Here is a 20,755-nt window from a genome sequence, read left to right on the forward strand (position 1 = left end):
GTGTTCCTCCAGCTCCACACCTTGTTGTCTTAGTATGAAATGCACCTTTAAGAGACACACTGCTGATTTCATCACTGTATCTTGTCATGTCACTTGATGGTATAAAGGTCTCAATTTCCATGTTACTGGGGTCACTTGGAGCATTGTAGACTCAGAGAAGCATGCTGCAGTTTGTAAACAAGTTGGTTCATACTAGCCTGGACATGACAGTGCCTGCGATAATAACATATATAGGTACCAGAAGCTTTCATAAACATTTCTTGAATCTTTCAGTACTAAGTGATTCAGGTCTAGTTCTTATGTTAAAGAAGTTAACGTAAGTGCCACCTCATCAGGTATAACTATGCTTCTGAAGGCCAAACCCGAGTCAACAGTCCAAGATAGGGTGGAGTAGGACTCCTGAGCCAGAACATGTCTACTCCGATCACTTTTCTTTCTTCATTTCTCACTTTTTACTTTTTGTTTAGTTTGTTTTTCTCTACTCCTTTCTGGAGGGAGCGCGGTTGTGGAGGTAATGGCGGTAACAGCAGCAGCTGGGGGCCCAGAGCGGGGTCTTTGGCGGGGTGGCACGGTGGCTCAGTGGTTAGCACTGCTGCCTCACAGCGCCATGGACTTGGGTTCAATTCTACCCTCGGGCGACTGTCTGCGTGGAGTTTGCACATTCTCCCTATGCCTGTGTGGGTTTCTTCCGGGTGCTCCAGTTGCCTCCCATAGTCCAAAGGTGTGCAGGTTAGGTGGATTGCCCATTCTAAATTGTGTAGATTAGGTGGGTTTACAGGGGGAATGGGTCTAGGTGGGATGCTCTGAGGGTCAGTGTGGACTTGTTGGGCTGAAGGGCCTGTTTCCACACTGTAGGGATTCTGTGATCTATGATGAGCCATGAGGCAGTTGGTGTGCCTGGGCAGAACTCTGGAGGTCAGTGGTATGATGGAAGCGTCTGGGAACCTGGAGTGGCACCACAGCAGGACTCTGGGGCCTGTGGCGAGGTGATAGGTGAAACCACATGGCGCTTGGTGGCAAGACAGCAGCATGGAGATTGAGAGATCAACCCAGCACGGGGGAGAGATCGAGTTATCTTGGGGAAAGCCCCAGCATGGAGCGTTTGTAGGCCCATGGCTAAATAAGGACTGTAATTTGGAACTTGGGAACTTGTAACTTTGTCTCTTATTTACTACTTTATATTGAGAAGGACGGTAATGTTGAAATTTAAATTATTTCTTTATTTTTCTACTTTTTACCTAAGATTTTGTAGCTTGTACCTAAGATGGTGTAATGAATGGCAACATTGTAAACTTTTCACTGTACTCCTGTACCCCTGCATTTGAGTACACATGACAAAAAACCTAAAACCTGAAAATAAGCGGGCCATTACTGTGTCTGTGGCAGGTTGTGAGGTCAGAAAAGATCAGATGGGTTACCCACAGTGGCCGTTTACAAACAAATGATGCCCAGGTCCCAACCACCATACGTCAACAAGCTTAAAGACTATTTTATTTGTAGATGAGGTACTATCCAACCCATGGGATGACCTGCAATTACAAAGAGTTCAGGTGCTGCAGTTACCAAACGAAGATGATGCAGCAGGCCTTGTTTACAAAGCTGATTGTGAGCTCTATCTTGTCTATTTTAATTCAGAAGCAAGGTTCTAAAAAGTCTTTGGCTGTTTCTGGTCTTTTTTTCACGCATGGGACATGGGCGTCACTGGCTGGCCAGCATTTCTTTCCTGTCCCTAGTTGCCCATGAGAAGGTGGTGGTGAGCTGCCTTTTGTACTGCTTTAGTCCATTTGTAGCTAGGCTTCCCTAGGGAAGGAATTCCAGGATTTTGAGCCAGCAACAGTGAAGGAACAATGATATATTTCCAAGTCAGGATGGTGAGTAGCTTGGAAGGGAACTTGGAGGTGGTGGCTTATTATTGTATCTGCTGCTCTTGTCTTTCTAGATGGAAGTGGTTGTAGATTTAGAAGATACTGTCTTAGGATCTTTGGTGAATTTCTTCTGTGCATCTTGTAGATAGTACACACTGCTGCTACTGAGCATTGATGGTGGAAGGAATGGATGCTTGTGGATGTGGTGCCAAGTAGGCTAGTGGGGAATATTCCATCAAACTCCTGACTTATGCCTTGTAGATGATGGACAGGCTTTGGGGAGTCAGACATTGAGTTACTCGCTGCAGGACTCCAGGCCTCTGATCTGCTCTTGTAGTCACTGTATTTATATAGTGAGTCATAGCATCATCATAGAATCACTACAGTGCAGATAGAGGGCATTCAGCCGACCCTCTAAAGAGCATCACACCCAGTGCATGCCTCCCCCCCTTGCCAATCCCCGTAACCCTGCATTCACAATGGCTAAATCTGCTTAGCCTGTACATCCCTGGAACACTACAGGGCAATTTAGCATGGCCAATCCACCTAAACTGCACATAGAGTCATAGCGTCATGCAGCACAGATACAGACCCTTCAATCCAACTTATCTGCATTGACCAGACATCCCAATGTGACCTAGTCCCATTTGCCAGCATTTGGCCCATATCCCTCTTAACCCTTTCTATTCATCTACTCAGCCAGATGTCTTTTAAATATTGGTAATTGTACTCACCTCCACCACTTCCTGTGGCAGCTCATTCCATACATGCAGCACCCACTGTGTGAAAAAGTTAACTCTCAGGTCCTTTTTAAATCTTTCCCCTCTCACCCTAAAGCAATGCCCGCTAGTTTTTGACTCTCCTGCCCTGGTAAAAGACGTTGGCTATTCACCCTATCCATGCCCATCATGATTTTATAAACCTCTATAAGGTCACCCCTCAGCCTCCGATGCTCCAAGGAAAATAGCCCCAGCCTATTCAGCTCTTCCTACGGCTCAAACCCTCCAACCCTGGCAATATCCTTGTAAATCTTTTCTGAACTCCTTCATGTTTCACAACATCCTTCCTATGGCAGGGAGACCAGAATTGTACACGGTATTCTATAAATGGCCTCACCAATGTCCTGTACAGTTGCAACTGACATCCCAACTCCTGTACTCAATGTTGTGACCAATGAAGGCAAGTGTGCCAAATGCCTTCTTCACTTCCCTGTCTATTTGCTACTCCACTTTCAAAGAATCATGCACCTAGCCCCCAGGGCTCTACCATTAACTGTTTAAACCTGCTCTGGTTTGCCTTGCCAAAATGCAACACCTGCAGAGCTTGGATCCAATCCACTGGCTGTGGGAACACTTAGTTTAACACTGTCTATCGCCTGCTGCTTATTTGGCATACAAATAGTCCTGTTTGGTAGCTTCGCCAGGTTGACACCTCATTTCACCCTTCTGCACTTTTCATAGAACCAGGGTTGATTCCCTGGCTTGATGGTAATGGTTGAGTGAGGGATATGCCGGGGTCATGCGGTTACAGGTCATGTTGGAGTACAATTCTCCTGCTGCTGCTCATGGCCCACAGTGCCTCATGGATACCCATCTTGAGTTGCTGGGTCTGTTTGAATCTCTCCCATTTAGCAGCGATGGTGCCACACAACACAGTGGAGTGTGTTCTCGAAGTGAAGCCGTGACTTCAACTCCAGAATGACTGTTCGATGGTAACTCTTACTGATATTGTCATGGACAGATACATTTGGAACTAGCAGATTGGTGATGCTGAGGTCAAGTATGTTTTTCCCTCTGGTTGGTTCCCACCAGTCTGCCATAGATCCAGTTTACCAGCCATGTCCTTTAGGACCCAACCAGTCTGATCAGTAGTGCTGCTGCTGAGCCGCTCTCGGTGGTGGTCATTGGAACCTCCACCCAGGCTCTGGAGTCACTTGTAGGTCAAACCAGATGAGGATGGCAGATTTCCTTTCCTGAAGGACATTAGTGAGCTAGATTTTTTTTCCTGATAATCAGCAATGGTTGCATGCTCATCAGTAGATTCTTGATTCCAGGCCAATATTCATATGTTGATTTGGGGAGCAAAAGATGTTTAGAGATATACAAAGATTTTATAGTAAATCTGTCATTTAGTGGAAGCATCCCTTTCCCCATCTGCCTTCTGGGGAGTGCTTGTTAAGGGTTATGTAGTTTAAATTATTGATTTGGAGGTGGAAAAAGAAAAAAAACTTTTTTTTAAAAGTTAATGGGCAAAACATGTCTGCTGAAGGACTCCCTACTCATGGCTCGATCTCAAACATTTTTTTTTGAATGATATAACCACACTAGGTTACAAACTAAGCAATGCTCAGCAATTGTGTTTTTTTTTAAACACCCTGGTTAGGGATGGCTTGACACACATCTGGAACAAGTAGGACCTGAACCTAAGTCCACTCACCCAGAGGTACATGTCCTGCCACTGTCTTAAACACTTGCTAACCAATGCTTTTGAATATTTTTAATCAACCTCTTCAGACAAGTTATAACACATTTCTGAAGCATGTGGGGTGTGAACCTGAGTCCCCTAGGCGAGAGGAAGGAACTATGCCACAAGAGCCCTCAAGAATCTAGTTTATTTTTCTTTTCCTGTTCAGACATGCCATTATACCACTGCAATTTTTTAACCACCAAATCATCTGTGTTACTAATTAAAAAAAACACAAATAACAAGCTGTACCCACCAGGAACAGTTCAACAGTAAGGGAATGGAAGGAAAGAGAGAGGGAACAAAACTAAAATAGAGTTGGAGGGAGAAGAAATCAGCTGTTTTTGAAAATAATTTTCCAATTAACCTGCTCAGGCATTTATTACGCAGCACTGATGCAAGTGGGACTTGAACCTGGGCCTCCTAGTTCAGACATAGGGACACTATCACAGCACACATATTTTCTAATCAACCTGTTCAAAGATGCTATCACAGTAGTACCACTGCACCAATACAAAGACCAATGTGCATCACCTGCTCTCACTCAACTCTTGCTGTTCTAATTGATGTTTAAAGGGCCTTGTATTTTTAACACTGACATCTGGACTGTCAACCAAGCTCTATAATGCTGATTGATCCTCATATGCCAGACTATTCAGTACTGAGCTTGCACACTGCAGCATTTCCTTGATACTAGCAGCTCACAAGATGGATTTTGCACCGAATGGGACTGATGGCAGAGTTGGGTGAAAGGGATTTCTTGCTGGTGAAAAAGACTCATCTCATAGGGAGTTTGCAAACTTCTGTTTGGTGTGTGATTTTTTTGGGGTCTGATCTGTTCCACTTGGGCTGCCCTTGAAGCAGTGAACTTGCAAATTGAGTATGAGGCCATGTAATTTAAGAAGTGTGTCCAGCAGATAGGGTTAGAGTAGGAAAAACTGTTCAAAATCAAAGTCAAATGGCAATTTATTTGAATGCATGTGACTTTTGCTAGAAGGTAGATGGATTGATGGCATAAGTAGAACTAAGTGATTATGATCCGATAACAATTACAGAGACATGGTTCCAAGCTGACCAAAGCTGAAAAGTGAATATTAAGGACCAAAAACAAAGTTGCTGGAAAAGCTCAGCAGGTCTGGCAGCATCTGTGAAAGAAAAAACAGAGTTAGCGTTTCGGGTCCAGTGACCCTTCCTCCATTTTTATTTAGTGAATATTAAGGGCTATTTGATATTTCAGAAGGGTAGGTGGAAAGGAGGAGGGGGCTGGGTAGCTGTGTTAATAAAGAATGCAATCAACACAATTGCTTCCATCATACCCTTCGGGCAACAAAGATCAGCTTTTGTCCCACAACTCTGGAGCCTACATCACTGTAAATGAAAATTTTAATATTGCTTAAATGTTATGAGAGTTTCTGTCTCAACCACATTTCGGTGCAGTGAGTTCTGGACTCTCACCACTCTCTGATTGAGAAAATGTCTCCTCAACTTTCCTCTTAGCCTTTTATATCTTAACATAAATCTATGGCCCCTGGTTATTGACCCATTACTGTTGAAAAAAAGCCTTCCTATCCACCCTATATATGCTCCTCTTAATCTTATGCATGTCTATCATGTTCCCTCTCAGCCTTCACTGCAGCAAGGAAAGCAACCCCAACCTTTTCAATCTTTCCTCATAGATCTGACCCTCCAGCACCTTGATAAATATCTTCTGCATCCTCTCTCGTGCAATCACGTCCATTCTATAATGCTATGACCAGAACTGCACGCAATCCTCTAGTTGTGGCCTAAACAGCATTCTATACAGATCCAATGGGGGTCAGTTGGCTCAGTTTTGGAGGCAACGGCCAAGTGGGAGAATCACTGGACTGTTAATCCTGAGATTTAAGTAATATTCTGGAAACCTGGGTTCAAATCCTGCCACAGCAGGTGGTGGAATTTGAATTCAATAAATATCTGGAATTAAGGTTCTAATGATGACCATGAAGCCATTGACTGTTGGGACAAAAACCTATGCAGTTCACTAATGTTCTTTTAGGAAAGGAAATTGCCATCTCTATCTGGTCTGGCCTATATGTGACTCCAGACCCACAGCAATGTGGTTGACTCGTACCTAAGTGGGGATGAGTAATAAATGTTGGCGTAGCTAGCGATACCCTCATCCTGTGTATGAAATTTTAAAAGTTGACTGGAAGACTGATTTACAATGCAGAGTGATCTAAAAGCATCCAATTCCCATATTGGCTGAATATTAACACGAAGGACTCTCCTTTTCAACCTCTCTGCTCACCTGAGATATGGTGACCCTCAAGTTAAACCACCACCAATCACCTCTCTCTAACGAGAGAACAACCTTATGTTCCGATAGGACTATAGTGAATTTACCTTTTACAGTTCCAGCATAACCTCCCTGCTCTTATATTCGATGTCTCAGCCAATGAAGGCAAGTATCCCAAATGCCTTCTTCACTGCCTGTCCCGCCACATTCAGGGATCTGTGGATATACACACTGATCTTCGTTACTTTCTAGGGTTCTAACAGTCACGGTTTAATCCCTTGCCTTGTTTGACCTCTCCAAGTGTATTACCTCACACTTTTCCAGTTTGAATTCTATTTGCCACTGCTCTTCCTGCTTGACCAGCCCCATTGATACCCTCCTGCAACTTATGATAAGTTTCTTCACTTTCTACCACCCTACCAATTTTCATGTCACCTATAAGTATCTTCATTATACCCCTTACATATCCCTACATTATATCCCTTTGTAATCTCATCCACCTGATATACTGATTCCATTGGTCTCTTGATTTACTTTCTTTCCCTGATTTTTGCCATTTATATGATCCATGAACTTGGATGCAAACTCCCCCGCACCCCTCAAGTCTTTTTAGACATTACTTGCTTCTAACTTTTCACCACTTAGAAATTGCCCTCTTTGAATGGAAGACCTTACATTTGCCGCCAATGTAATCTATTTTCTCATTCGTCTGATTTATGAGCGTCTCCTATTTAAACTGCTTCAGTGTTGACTACCTTCATGCCATTATCAAATTTGAATATGTGGCTTTCAGTACCGTTGTCCAGCTCATTAAAATGTGATGAATGTTTATAAAGATCCAACCAGAATTCTCTGGGATGCTACCAACCACATCAGTATCTGCCCAGAAGCCCCCACTTTTTGTCTCCTGTTGCTGATTGAACTTCCCAATAATTACCCTTGAATTCCTTAAGCCCATCTTTAGCAAGCAATCTCTTCTGAGGGATGTTATCAAATGCCTTCTGAGAGTCAATATAAATGGCATTCACAAACATTCCTTGTCCACTAATTTAGTCACCATTTCACTCAGGCATGACCCTCCCATGACAAATCCATGCTGGTTCTCTTTAAGTGACTCAAAATATTTGAGGCACTCATTTACTTGTTGTTTACCACAACTCAGATATTTAAATAAGGGTGGTTTGATTTGATGATTAAGAATCATTTAATTGGGTAAGTGAAAGGGGTTGAGATATTGGATGGGGAAAACAGTGAAGTTGATAAGTGGTGTTGGGAGTGTAAAGGCTGTTGTTAGTATGATAAATTATCTGGGAAAATGTCAACCAGAGCTGGCAGTTGACTTGGTATCATGTGACGGCAGGATCAAAACAGTCGAAGAGAACTTTGGTGCTTCAGTTTAGACTGAGATGTGAATGGAGATCTGAGACTGGTTATTGTACGTGGATTTGAAAGGCTTAATACATAACTTAGTGCAATAAGCACCATCCCCTATGATAATAGGATAGGGACCTGATTAAAGTAATGAAGGAGCTTGAAGGGAGGCAGATCTGGGACCTAATGTGCTCCTATCTGTCTCTGTAATAATGTAGCTCATATTTGTATCAGTCAAATTTGTGTAACCTGTAAATAGTTGCAGTAATGCAATAAATCTTCTCTTGTTTACTGAACAAGACTCTTCTAATTAGACCAGAAAGTTGGATATCCATATTTTCATATCGCTTCAGGGCAGAAGGAGCCCACACAAAATAATGAACTCTGCAATGTAGTTGGACACAGGAGGCTGTGGAGGGAAGTTACAGTCTCTGGTTCGGAATTTGATTCAGCTGTGGTCAGTTTTTGGAGCTCAGTGCCTTGGGTTTCCAACTCGGGTTGGAGGTATTCCTAAAGGTTTCATCACATGACCTCTAAACTCTTCACCCATTGCATATTTAAATGGTAACTAAAGGTGAAACAAAACGCCTCCTGAGTTTTTACTTACATAGCAATCCCGCACGATAGATGACCCTACCGGCATGTCACTGAAAGGTAAGGAGGAGGGTAATTGTGAACCAATTTGCTTATTGTGATTGCTGCAGATAGCACTGGAAGGCAAGTCACCAAGTTGTACTCAAACAGTTGGCAAACAATGTTGATAATAATCTGTTGAAATCAATACGTGCACAATGGCCAAGATCAAACTTGTTGGTGACAATGAGCCCATTTTCAGAAATGTTTTTGGTTGTTTGAATCAAAAACAACAGCTACTTGCAAATATCTTTAATTTACAACAGGTCTCAAGATATTAGGCAGAGTAGTTAGGGGAGCAGAACACTGAACAAGTGCGAGGAATGGCCTTCAATGGGAATGTCGGATAGGTAACTGAAGGTTAAAAGAGCTTGAATTTGTATCCAGAATGCATAGATTAGCATGATTAAAAAAAACAGAAAATGCTGGAGAAACTGGCAGTATCTGAGGAGAGAGAAACAGAGTTAATGTTTTAAGTTCAATATGACTCTTTCAAAATTGTGCTTAGACTTAACTATTATTCTCTCAGGTGGACAATATTAGGGGGAGATCTCCTCAGGCTTATAAAGGGCTATCTAGGTTTGATTTGTAGAAACACCTGCTGGGTGATGGTTGTGGCGGTACGAGGAGACATAGTGCAGGAAAGGATCCACAGCCTTTAAAATCAGAGCTAGAATAGAACATCCCCAAGGAACTGAATAGTCTGCTGCTGTTCCTGTGATCCATTTATACCCAAATTGCATTGGCTGTATCCTATAGAGCTGAAAGACCGGTTTCTCAACAATAAAGTTTTTACTAATGTACGTAGCAGTACCTTGTCCTTTACACCTTCACCCACCATTTCTGAAAGTCTCAATAAGATATTTGATCTGTTGTTGACATCCCTCTTTTATGAGGAGAGAACATGGAAGAGGCTGGTGTTTGAAGAAGGAGAGAAAGTAAGCAATTCTGTGCCAGGGAATGGCCTGACCAGTTGTAAGAACATGGGAACAGGAGATGGCCACTCTGCTCCATGGGTGTGTCCTACTGTTTTAATGAGATCATGACTGATCTCTAGCTCAGCTCCACCTTTGCTGCACGTCCTGAAATCACCTTATGTAACAAAAAATCGATTCAGCCCGGTCTAAATGAAATAGTTGATGCGCAGTATTCCACAACCTCTTGATAAACTGCAGCTGAAATCGTAGGTGTTACAAAGATACATTAATTAGGATAGTACTGAAACTGGGAGATCATAACAACTATGAGAACTTATACAGGATGGGGCCTTTTTCCATGAGTGGGCTGATAACTTAATATTTTGTGTTTGTAGGATCTGGGTATTATAGACAAGGCTGGCATTAGTTATCCTTCAGAAAGCAGTGGTGAGCTGTCTTCTTGAACCACCGCGTTCCATGTGGCTTTACTGACATCCACAATGATGTTAGGGAAGGATTTAAGGATTTTGACCCAGCAACATTGAAGGAATGATCATACATTTCCAAATCAGGATGGTGAGTGACCTGAAGTGGAACTTGCACACTGTGGTTTTCCCATGTATCTACTGCCCTTGTCTTTCTAGATGGTAGAAGTCACAGGTTTGGAAGGTTTTGTCAAAGGAACCTTGGTGATATGCTGTAGTGCATCTTGTAAATGGTATGTGCTGATGTCACTGTACATCAGTGGTGAAGGGACTGAATGTTGAAGATGATGGCTGGGGTGCCAATCAAGCCTTGCCTTGACCTGGATGATGTCGAGCTTCTTGAGTATTATTGGAACTGGATCCATCCAGGCAAATGGGGAGTATTCTGACCCACTCTTGATTTCTGCCCTGTAGATGGTGGACAGGTTTTGGACAGCTGATGTGTTAATTTCTGCAGAATTCATAGCCTCCGATCTGTTTTGTAACCCAGTACTTGTATGGCTAATCCAGGTAGTTATCCGGTGAATGGTAATCCCCACTGCAAAGCAGCTTGGAAAATTTTTTATGACAATAAAAGCATGGTATAAGCGCAGTTTGTCATGAATTTACATAAAGATCTTTTCACAGGGACAAATTATTATCATCAGCCAATTTTTCAATTGAGGATCTTGGCATTCAATGAGAGCATATGGTCTGTTGCCGCATCAGGAAGCACAGTGTGTGATCATCAGGAGCATGATTGATGTCCTCCTTTCCCTTCTCTATTCAAATCCTGTATGGTCCAGGTAACCTGAATTCTGTGCACAGATCCTGGCTGCAATCCTACTGAGTCAAGTGAGAAGTGAATTGGACCTTCTCCTCGAGCTCCTTTGATGAGTAAATTCAAAGCCTGCAGGCCACAATTGGAAGATCAAAAGAAAGCTGCAAGAAAAGAATGGATGTAACTGTCAGAAAAAATGTTGATGTTTCTCTTTTTTTCAATAAAGAGATTACTTTTAAGCACAGCTTATTGATTATCAGAGTTTGTGACAGTGGATGTGGTGAAAGTTGTGGGTGAATCCAAAGCATGAATATCTAATGCACAACACTCTGGGTGCTGGAAATGTGACAAAAAGGGGAAAAAAAAATGTTTTTCTCAGCAAGTCAGTTAGCATCTGGCAGGAGGGACAGAGAGATTGAGTTACTACTTCAGGTCAGTCACTATTTAACGCTATATTCTGCATTCTGTTCTCTTAACCTGTCATACTTATGTAAGGTATGATTTGGCTGGTTAGCAAGTAAAACAACACTTCTTACAGTATCTCAGTACATGTGACAATAATAAATCAAATCAATCAAACCAAATTATCAGAACTGGGAGATTTTGAGTTTGATTTATTATTGTCACATGTACCTAGATACAGTGAAAAGTGCTGTTTTGCATGCTATACAGGCAGATCATACCATACAAAGTGCATCAGGGTAGCAGAGCGGGGCGGAGAAGAATACAGTGTTACAGCCACAGAGAAGGTACAGAGAGAAAGATCAGAATTAACATTTGACGGGTCGATTCCAAAGTCTGATAACAACAGGGAAGAAGTTGTTCTTGAATCTTTTCAACGGAAGAGGAAGAGGGTGAAAGAGAGTATAACCAAGATGGGAGGGGTCTTTGATTATGTTGGCTGCTTTCCCAAGGCAGCGGGAAGTGTAGACAGAGTCAATGGATGGAATGCTGGTTTGTGTGATGGACTGGGCTGTATACATGACTCTTCTGTAGTTTCTTGCAGTCTTGGGAAGAGCATGCTGTGATGCATCCAGATAGAATGCTCTCTATGGTGCATCTATAAAAATTGGTAAGAATCTTTGTCGACATGCTGAATTTACTTAGCCACCTGAGGAAGTAGAGACATTGTTATACTTACTAGACTGTTGCGTTGACATGGGTGGACTAGGACAGATAGTTGGTGATCATAGAAGCTTGACACTCTTGACCATCTGTATCTCAGCACCATTGATGCAGACAGGGGCTTGTCCTCCACTCCACTTCCAGAAGTCAAAGACCAGCTCCTTCGTTTTATTGAGGTTGATGGAGGGATTGTTGCTAATTACTGAATCTCTTTCATGTATTCTGTCTCATCGTTGTTTGAGATCTGACCTACAGTGGTGGTGTCACCAGCAGACTTGTAAGTGGAATTGGAGTGGAATTTGGCCACAGAGTTGTGAATGTATAAGGAGTATAGCAGGGGGCAGAGTAAACAGCCTTGTTAAGGATTATGGTGGAGGAGGTGTTATTGCCTATTCTTACTGATTGCGGTCTATGGATCAGTAAGTTGAAGATCGAGTTACGGCAGGACCTAGGACTTGGAGTTTAGAGATGAGTTTGTTTGAAATTATGGTGTTGAAGACATAGCTGTAGTCAATAAATAAGAGCCTGATGTAGGTGTCATTGTTATCCAGATGCTCCAGGGAAGAGTTTAGGGCTAAGGAGATGGCATCTGCTGTGGGTCCGTTGCACTGGTAGGTGAATTATAAAGGATCAAGGCAATTTGATAGGCTGGAGTTGATGTGAACCATGACTAACCTCTGGAAGCGCTTTATAATTATGGAGGTCAGGGCCACTGGGTAATAGTCATTGAAGCACACTGCATGATTTTTCTTTGGCACCAGGTGATACTGGTCTTCTTGAAATAGGTGGGGACTTCAGATCGTAGAAAGGAGAGGTTAAAGATGTTGGTGAATACTCCTGCCAGCTGGTCCACACAGGATCTGAGTGCATGGCTGGGAAATCCATCTGGGCCAGTCGCTTTCTGCGGGTTCACTCTCAAGAAGGTCAATCTAACATCTGTGGCGTTGACCATGGGTGCAGGTGCATCCAAGAGTGTTGGGATAGATTACATCATTTCACTGTCCTTCTGAACAAAGCGAGCATAGAATGCATTGAGCTCATTGGCAAGGGATGTATTGTAGTCCCCAATTCTGTTTGACTTCACTTTGTAGCCCGTTATGTCATTTAAGCTTTGCCACAAATGACAAGTGTACATGTTGTTAGTTTGGGTCTCAAGCTTGGTTTGGGCTAATGTTTTGGTATCTCTGATGGCCTTACAAAGGTCATACCTGGATTTCCTGTATAGCTCAGGGTTGCCCAACTTGTATGCCTCAGACCTGGACTTCAGTACGGAATAGATCCCCTGGTTCATCCATGGTTTCCGGCTGGGGAACATTCAGATTAACTTCTTCAGCACGCAATCTTCTACTCACTTACAAATGATAGTGGCAGACTCAGTTAGATTGGCCACAGGGTTCTTGAATATGGACCAGTCCACCGACTCCAAACAGTCCCATAGAAGCCCTTCTATAGCCTCAGACCAATTCTGCACTACTTTCTGTACCGGGCCCTCACACTTCAATTTCTGCTTGTAGGCTGGGAGATGGAGCATAGCGTTATGATTTTTCAAAATGCGGATGGGGGATGGAAAGTTAGGCATCTTTGGTGGTCGTATAGCAATGGTCAAGGATGTTTGGACCTCTGGTGGGACAGGAGATGTGTTGATGGTATTTTGGCAACAAATTCTGGAGGTTGGCCTGGTTGAAGTCACTGGTTATGATGAACAAGGCCTCGGGGTATTCTGTCTCAAGACCGCATGTAGCATTGTATGCTACATCAAGTGCAGTCTTCACTTCTGCATGTAGTGGCAGGCCAGGATAGTGGAGGTGAACTTGCGTGGCAGGTAGTAGGGACGGGTACTTTACTGTAAGATATTCTTGGTCCGGGGAGCTGTAATTCGCCAGCGATGTCACGTCTGAGCACCAGGAGTTGTTGATTGGGAAACAGACCCTACTGTCCCATGCCTCGACCGAGGACGCCGAGCTGTGAAATGGAACAGTTTTTAACAAGTGCGGAGGTCAGGAAAGAGGAGGACTGTAACAAAAAACAAGCAGCAAGAGATGTGATGGGACAGAAAGCAGGAGAAGGATGACAGCATTGGAAAGACATGCATTGAAGTAACACTGAAAATAATCTTAGGATATTGTAAAGCACCTCGCAACCAATGAAGACCTTCAGAAAAATCTCTTGTTTTTGTGTTGTGCAGAAGCAATTTGTTCCCAGCAAGCTCCCCAGTCAAACAATATGATAATGGTCTGTTTTGTTTGTGTGACATTGGTTGAAGATTAAGTTTTAACCTTTTTTTGTGTAGCTCAATGATCAAGCAAGGATGTGCCTTTAAGAGAATTCTGTGTGACAATATGCCAAGTGTGGTATTCTTGTATAAATGTATCAGCTTCATCCTGAATAGCTACTGTTGAACTTTGCAATCCATCAGGAAAGTTAGTTAGTCAGTAAGCTGTGAAAGGATCAATCCTAATCTGTATAGATGTCAGTGATGGAGGTGTAATGTATTTAATTTCATTTTGATGTACATCAGTGCCCAATAATTTATGGGGTCCACTATGTTCAGGTGAGGGGCCAATGTGTGGTCAAGCTGGGGTCTGTGATTTCCATCCCTGCCTCTGGTGTCAGTATTCATGTTACCAGAATTAACATCATAATTCTAGAGAACTCATCAAACATTGGGGATAACTCTCCTGTTCTTGGAGTTAGCACTGAAAGACCTTTTCTGTCCTGTTGGAAGATGGAGTTCTGACAGCACAGCACTGCACTGGGGCTGTCAGCCTGGATTTTTCAACATGAATCCTGCAAATGTAACCCACAACTCCCTGACTCCTAGGCAAGAGCGCTACCCACTGAGCTACAGCTGACGACTGGGCAAAAATGATATAGTTACAGGATTCATAAAGAAACAAGGCAAAAGCAGGGTCATGTGGATCTGTAAATGGTACCAGCTGCTGTCAGAAAAAATAGGAACAGTGGTTATGATCTGAAATAGTTGAACACAAGAGGCCATAAATATAAAATAGTCACTGACAGATCGAATAAAGAATTTAAGAGGGAATTCTTCATTCAGAATGTAGAGTGGTTGAAGCAGTGAGAGTTGATGCATTAATGCAGAGGCTTGATGCACGCACTAGGGAGAAGGGAATAGAGGCATACAGAGTCAGTCAGAGGAAGTGCTAATTGGACTGCGAGGAGACTTATGGGGAGAATAAACAGTGGCATGAGTAGGCGGCCTGAAGAGCCTGCTAATGTTCTGTGTAAGGAAGTGTTCTGTCCCGTAAGATGATAGTTTGTGTCATGGTTACCAATGCCGTGTTAATTGTTAAAAACTGAAAGAACTGTGGATGCTAGAAATTAGAAGCAAAGACAGAAATTGCTGGAAAAGCTCAGCAGTTCAAGGAGCATCTGTGGAGAGAAATCAGAGTTAACGTTTTGGGTATAGTTAATTGTTGCCTTGTCTGACTCAGGAGCCCCACTCTCGTACTTCAGAAGGCAGTGGGCTGAGAAAATGCATTATTTGTTGTATCTCAAGCCTCCATTCTCAATGGCTCAGCTTTTCATTTCTGCTCAGCTTTTCAATGCTTTTCAGAGGTCACCATCTCCCAGTTGTCAATGCCCACCATCTTTAAATCTCACTTGCAGGTGGTCTTGTTGCCGAAGTGTGGACAACCAACAGATCGTGACCCGTGGGCCATTCCATTGTACAGAAGGTCTTTGGGTAATTGGCCACCAGCCGCCTGATGAATGTGGCTCAGTCTGTGTAGATGTCATTAGTTCAGCAATGGGTGCATGTTGATGGAATTAGCCATGAACTTGTCCTGCCCAGAGATGGTAAGAATGTGTCAGAGACAGTGAAGGTGGAAACCAGTCAGTCTCTTCTCCTGCTGAGCATATGTTGTTCAGGTCTCACTGCTGCAGAGGGTGCTCTGAAAGAACAGGCTTGGTAGACTTGTGTTATAGTGTTCTCAAACAGGTTGGTGCATTTGACAACCTACATCATAGTTAAACATGGATAACGGTTGAGTGATATATCTAAGCTCTGCATCCAATTAGTTAAATGAAGGCTGTGTTGCCTGCCTCGTGCCCAGGTTAAGGCCATCTCCTCAGGGCTGGAGAATTAGCATGTGCGAGGAAGGATCCAGTTGCTGTGGTCACTTGGAACACCAATGACATAAAAGAAAGAGGTTCTGCTGAGGGACTGTGAGCAGCTGAGACTTTGCATTTCTGTTCCCTGCTGAGGCACTGAATATATTGAGGGTTAGTTTGGTCAGATTCTTGATCTATAAAGTAGTCAACGGTCCACAGGTACAGACAGGATGGTGTAGTTGAGCCCACAACAACGTCAGCTATGATTTTATTGAATAGGAGTGCCTGGTTCAAGGGGCAGAATGGCTTATAAAGATCCTATAAAGAGCAAAGTAAGATTTTTGTTTCAATCTGCTCATGGTATGTGCGTTTCACTGGCTAGGCTAGCATTGATTACCTCTCCCTAATTACCTCGAGAAGGCGGTGGTGAGCTGCTTTTCTAAACCGCTGTAGATCTTTGGATAGATACATGCCGGTGTTGTAGCAATACATGTAAATGCAAGTTGTTGTTGTTTGAACGTGGAAAGCAGTGTAGCCAACAATTCTCTCACAAGAAGTTATGAGAGTGAGATCCAGCTCTGGCTGGACTATGATGACTGATGCAGTCAAGTAGCTTGTGAACGCCCATATTGTGAGGTATTGGTAGAGAAGTATCTGGGAAAGTGTTATCAGGTCAAGGAGGAGAGAAGATCAGAGACTGTATACATACAGCAGAACCTATAAATCCAACTCAAACCAGTGAAGAAAAGTATGAATTCTGCTGCCAAGTTTTATTCAAGAAATCTGTTGTCCTCTCGAAGTGTGAGAAGAGCTGAATAAGGTGGGACACCAGAGTCACAAGACTGTATTTCAGTTTTTCACCTTGAACCTTGCTGGATTTATTGTCATCTTTGTAAAAATGGGTTTAAGGACAATGCAATACCCAACGTTTCAAAAATGTATGAGTGGATTTGAAAAGTGTTAAGAGAGAGGATTTTTATGAAGTTTGACATGAAGAGCTTAGAGATGGTGGAAGGACTGTCTGTGTGCACATTCACTTGTTGCTATCCCCTTTTAATATGATAGACATCAAGTTAGAGGTTGGTGGCAATGTGAGGCAACATGACCAACTAAGATTTCTGACTGAAGAGGGAGATCAAGTCAGTAGCTGGGTTTAGCACGCAGGGCCTATCATCATTTTAAAAGGAAGTCACTGATCCACTTTACCTGAAAAAAATATGTTTGGGAAGCAAGGCACAAAAAACATCTCTTTTATTAAAAAAAAATCCCTATTGAACTAACAGTCACATTCTAAAGTTATTCTGACCCCTGCATTTCCCTCTTTCGGTCTGCTCCAGAGTCACTCTTCATCTACAAAGTAACTTGGTCACAAGCAGGGACCAGAAATAATTTTTATTATTCCATTAAGATGTAGCTAATGTGCACATTCATCCCATCTACCTGTTTTAGTTTCACATCCCTTTACCATCTTGTCAAGGAGAAGTCTTATCAATTTTAGTTTTGGAGTTTTTAATGGATTCTGAACCTCATGAACTTTTTAGGGGAGAGAGTTCCAACTTTCAACTTCCCTTTATGTGAAGAAATGCAATCCACTTTGAATGGCCTTCCTCGAATTTTTAATATTTGACCTTTGTTCCGGCTCCTCCCAGAGAAATAATCTCTCACTCTGTCTCTCTTGTCCTTCAGTCATTTTAAAGAAAGATAAAGCATCCAGTGCCCTTTGCAACCTTTCCTTTGGGGGTACCAGTGAAGATCTTGTGAAGAGTTGGTTTTTTGTTGCATAGGTTTGATTGTGGCCAGTTGGTGCACAAAAAAGTTGCACAAATAGTTGAAGCAGATCATCTGCTTATGATAGTAAATGCTGGCGACGACTTTGGGAAAATTCCGTGTTCTTTTCACCAATGGTAGCAATGCCTTTTTTTGCTTCTGTGAATCTGTTGTGTTTAATGTTTTATGTGTAATGTAGCCTTTCTGTGAACTGGTTATATCCCCTTCAGTTAGAAGGACAAACTAATCAAGGTGTTTGAAACGATTCAGTGATTCAGTAAAAAGAGAAACAACTTACTCTGGTGGAAGTGTTCACAACAAGTGGGCATAATTTTAAAGGAGGGCAATATCAATAGCGCTTTGTATAAATCTGGAACACTCTTCCCCAAACAATGCAGATGTTGGAATCACTTGAAATTTTTGAGATTTTAGTTCAGAGAGCTAATTAAAAGTTATGGAAGTAACACAGGTGAATGGAATTTAGATAGAACTCACCAACAATTTCCTTGAATGGCAAATTCACGGGGAGACCATGATATAATGGTATAGTCACCGGACTAGTAATCCAGAATCTCTGACAAATGTTCTGGGGAATGGGTTCAACTCACCCCATGTAAAATTTGGCTCCAATTAAAAAAACAACCACTAGCCTAATGGTGGTCATGTAGCCTTTGTTGAATAATGTTAAAAACCCATATGGTTCATTGTTACCATTTAGGGACCTCATCTAATCTTGGCCTGCGTGTCAGTCCAGACACATAGCAATGCGGTTGATTTTTGACTGTATTCTGGCAGTTAGGGATGGACAATAAATACTGGCATGGCCAGCATTGTCCACATTGCATGATGAATAGAGGGACTGAATAGCCTCTTCCTGTTCCAAAATGCATTTTGGAGAAGCCGAGGAGATGCAACATCGTTTAATTTTGGGATGCCACTAACTGTTGTGTTGTGAATATAGTTTAAATAACTTACATTCATTGACGAGTTGTAACACAATCTCTCTCTCTGCATTCCTTTCTTTTTTCAGGATCCTGCTGGTATTTTTGAACTGGTGGAACTTGTTGGCAATGGCACATATGGACAGGTTTACAAGGTAAATGCTGCTGTCATTTGGCTTCTATGTAAGTTGTTGCTGCTGCGAAAGAAGTGCAAGAACCTATCTGATGGAACTGAAGGTACATGCAATATACTAACTGGATCTGAGCACCTAGTGTCACAGAGTTTTCTTTGAGTTTGTCTCTAAGGCTTGGCCTGTTCTGTTTCAGTATGGCATGTGAACCACCCAAATTCAGAACTCTGTGTAGTTCATGAAAAGTTATATCTGATATTAAACTTTGGGGAGGCTCCTTCCCTCAGTAGGGTTTCCCTGATTACTTCTTATTCATACAGCCTCCCAATAAAAACCACATGGCAGCGATCGAACCAAAGGTGTAGGTTGCCAATACTCCAGGAATCGCCCAACAGTATCCAGGCATTGCTCTCCAGGATAACACAGTGTGGAGCAGGAGGAACACAGCAGGCCAGGCTGCATCAGAGGTACAGGAAAGTTGTCATTTCGGGTCGGGACCCTTCTTCGGGACCGATCAGGATGCTGCTGCCAGCAAGGAGAGTTTTTTAAAAAAAAAGTTTTTGAAATGTCTTGCCTTTACCCTGTCTTATTGAAAATCCACGAATTGTTTGCAGGTCTATGTTTTCTCATAGATCTTATCATCAGACCACATTGTGTTGCAACAAGGCAGCATTTACAAATGAACACATATACTCGATGCCTTTGGCCTTGTTTTGAATCGGGAAAGCATTTGCGTGATGCTTAATCAAAACACCTAATTTCCCAAAGTGCTTCACAGCCAATGACGTACTTGTTGAAGTGTCTTTTCGTGGAGGAAATGCAACAACTACTGTGTGCACAGCAAGCTTCCACAAGCAACTGACTTTATGACTGGCTCACCTGTTTTAACTGATATTGGTTGAGGCGCTTCTATTACTTTTGGGGGTTGGTTAGCTCACTTGGCTGGACAACTAGCTTGTATATGTGGAGTGACACCAGCAGTGCAGGTTCAATTCTTGCCTCTGGCTGAGATCACCATGAAGGACACAACCTCTCACCTGAGATGTTGTGGCCATGAAGTTAAACCAGCGCCAGTTGCCTCTGTCTAATGAGTAGCATCCCTATGGTTACTTCATCTTTTAATATTGGCCCAAGGATGAATATTAAAGACCCTGAGGTAATATTTTGGAGAGTGGGGAGTTAACCCCACTGCCTTAGCCAATAATTAACCTTCCAGCAATGCCAGAAAATTGCATGCTTTAGTTATTAACTCATCACATTTTTTGGGAGCTTGCTGTGTGTAAATTGAGTGCTGCATTTTCTACATTACCATTGTCCTTAACATTTCAACATAAAAACTCCAGTGGTTGTCAATTGCTTTGGGACGTTTCAGATATGGAAATGGTGTTTTATAAATAAGTCCTTACATTTTTCTCAGTCAAGTTCAATTTGCATTGAAGATGTGACAGAGCAGGTGACCCAGATAGGCTGATGTCTGTATGTTACAAGCAGGAAATGGTGGATTACCTCAGATCTTGAAATGAATGTGGTTCTGTACGGTTAACTGGGTGAATGTACAAGAGGCTGTGTGTGAATATTGTTGTCTCTGGCTTTGCACCTATATGAAAAATAACCTCTGAACATAGGTCACATATATTTATCAAACCTTCACCTCAAATATTTCTGCTCTATAGTACCAAGACAAGTGATAGAGCATCACCTCACCAGTACTGTATCCCAGTTTTATAGTGACTGAAATAATCTCGCCATTCTGTACCCTCGTGTTATACAGTGACTGACCTAATCTCACCAGTACTGTACCCCAGTGTTGTAGTGACTGACCTAATCTCACCAGTACTGTACCCCAGTGTTAGAGTGACTGACTTAATCTCACCAGTACTGTACCCCAGTGTTATACAGTGACAGACCTGCCCTCACTAGTACTGTACCCCAGTGTTATACAGTAACA

At 42.6% G+C, this 20,755-nt stretch overlaps 1 protein-coding gene across 1 annotated transcript in view; it reads left to right on the forward strand.

Moving 5' to 3' along the window:
* The window catches only part of tnika (TRAF2 and NCK interacting kinase a), a 206,858-nt gene that overhangs the window by 8,877 nt on the left and 177,226 nt on the right, over positions 1-20,755 (forward strand). The window contains exon 2 of the mRNA XM_048604542.1: positions 18,766-18,831. Coding sequence (XP_048460499.1) covers positions 18,766-18,831 — 66 coding nt within the window. The remainder of the gene's footprint in view (positions 1-18,765; positions 18,832-20,755) is intronic.

The sequence above is a fragment of the Rhincodon typus genome, chromosome 13, assembly GCF_021869965.1.
Source record: "Rhincodon typus isolate 14 chromosome 13, sRhiTyp1.1, whole genome shotgun sequence".
NCBI classification, from domain to species: domain Eukaryota; kingdom Metazoa; phylum Chordata; class Chondrichthyes; order Orectolobiformes; family Rhincodontidae; genus Rhincodon; species Rhincodon typus.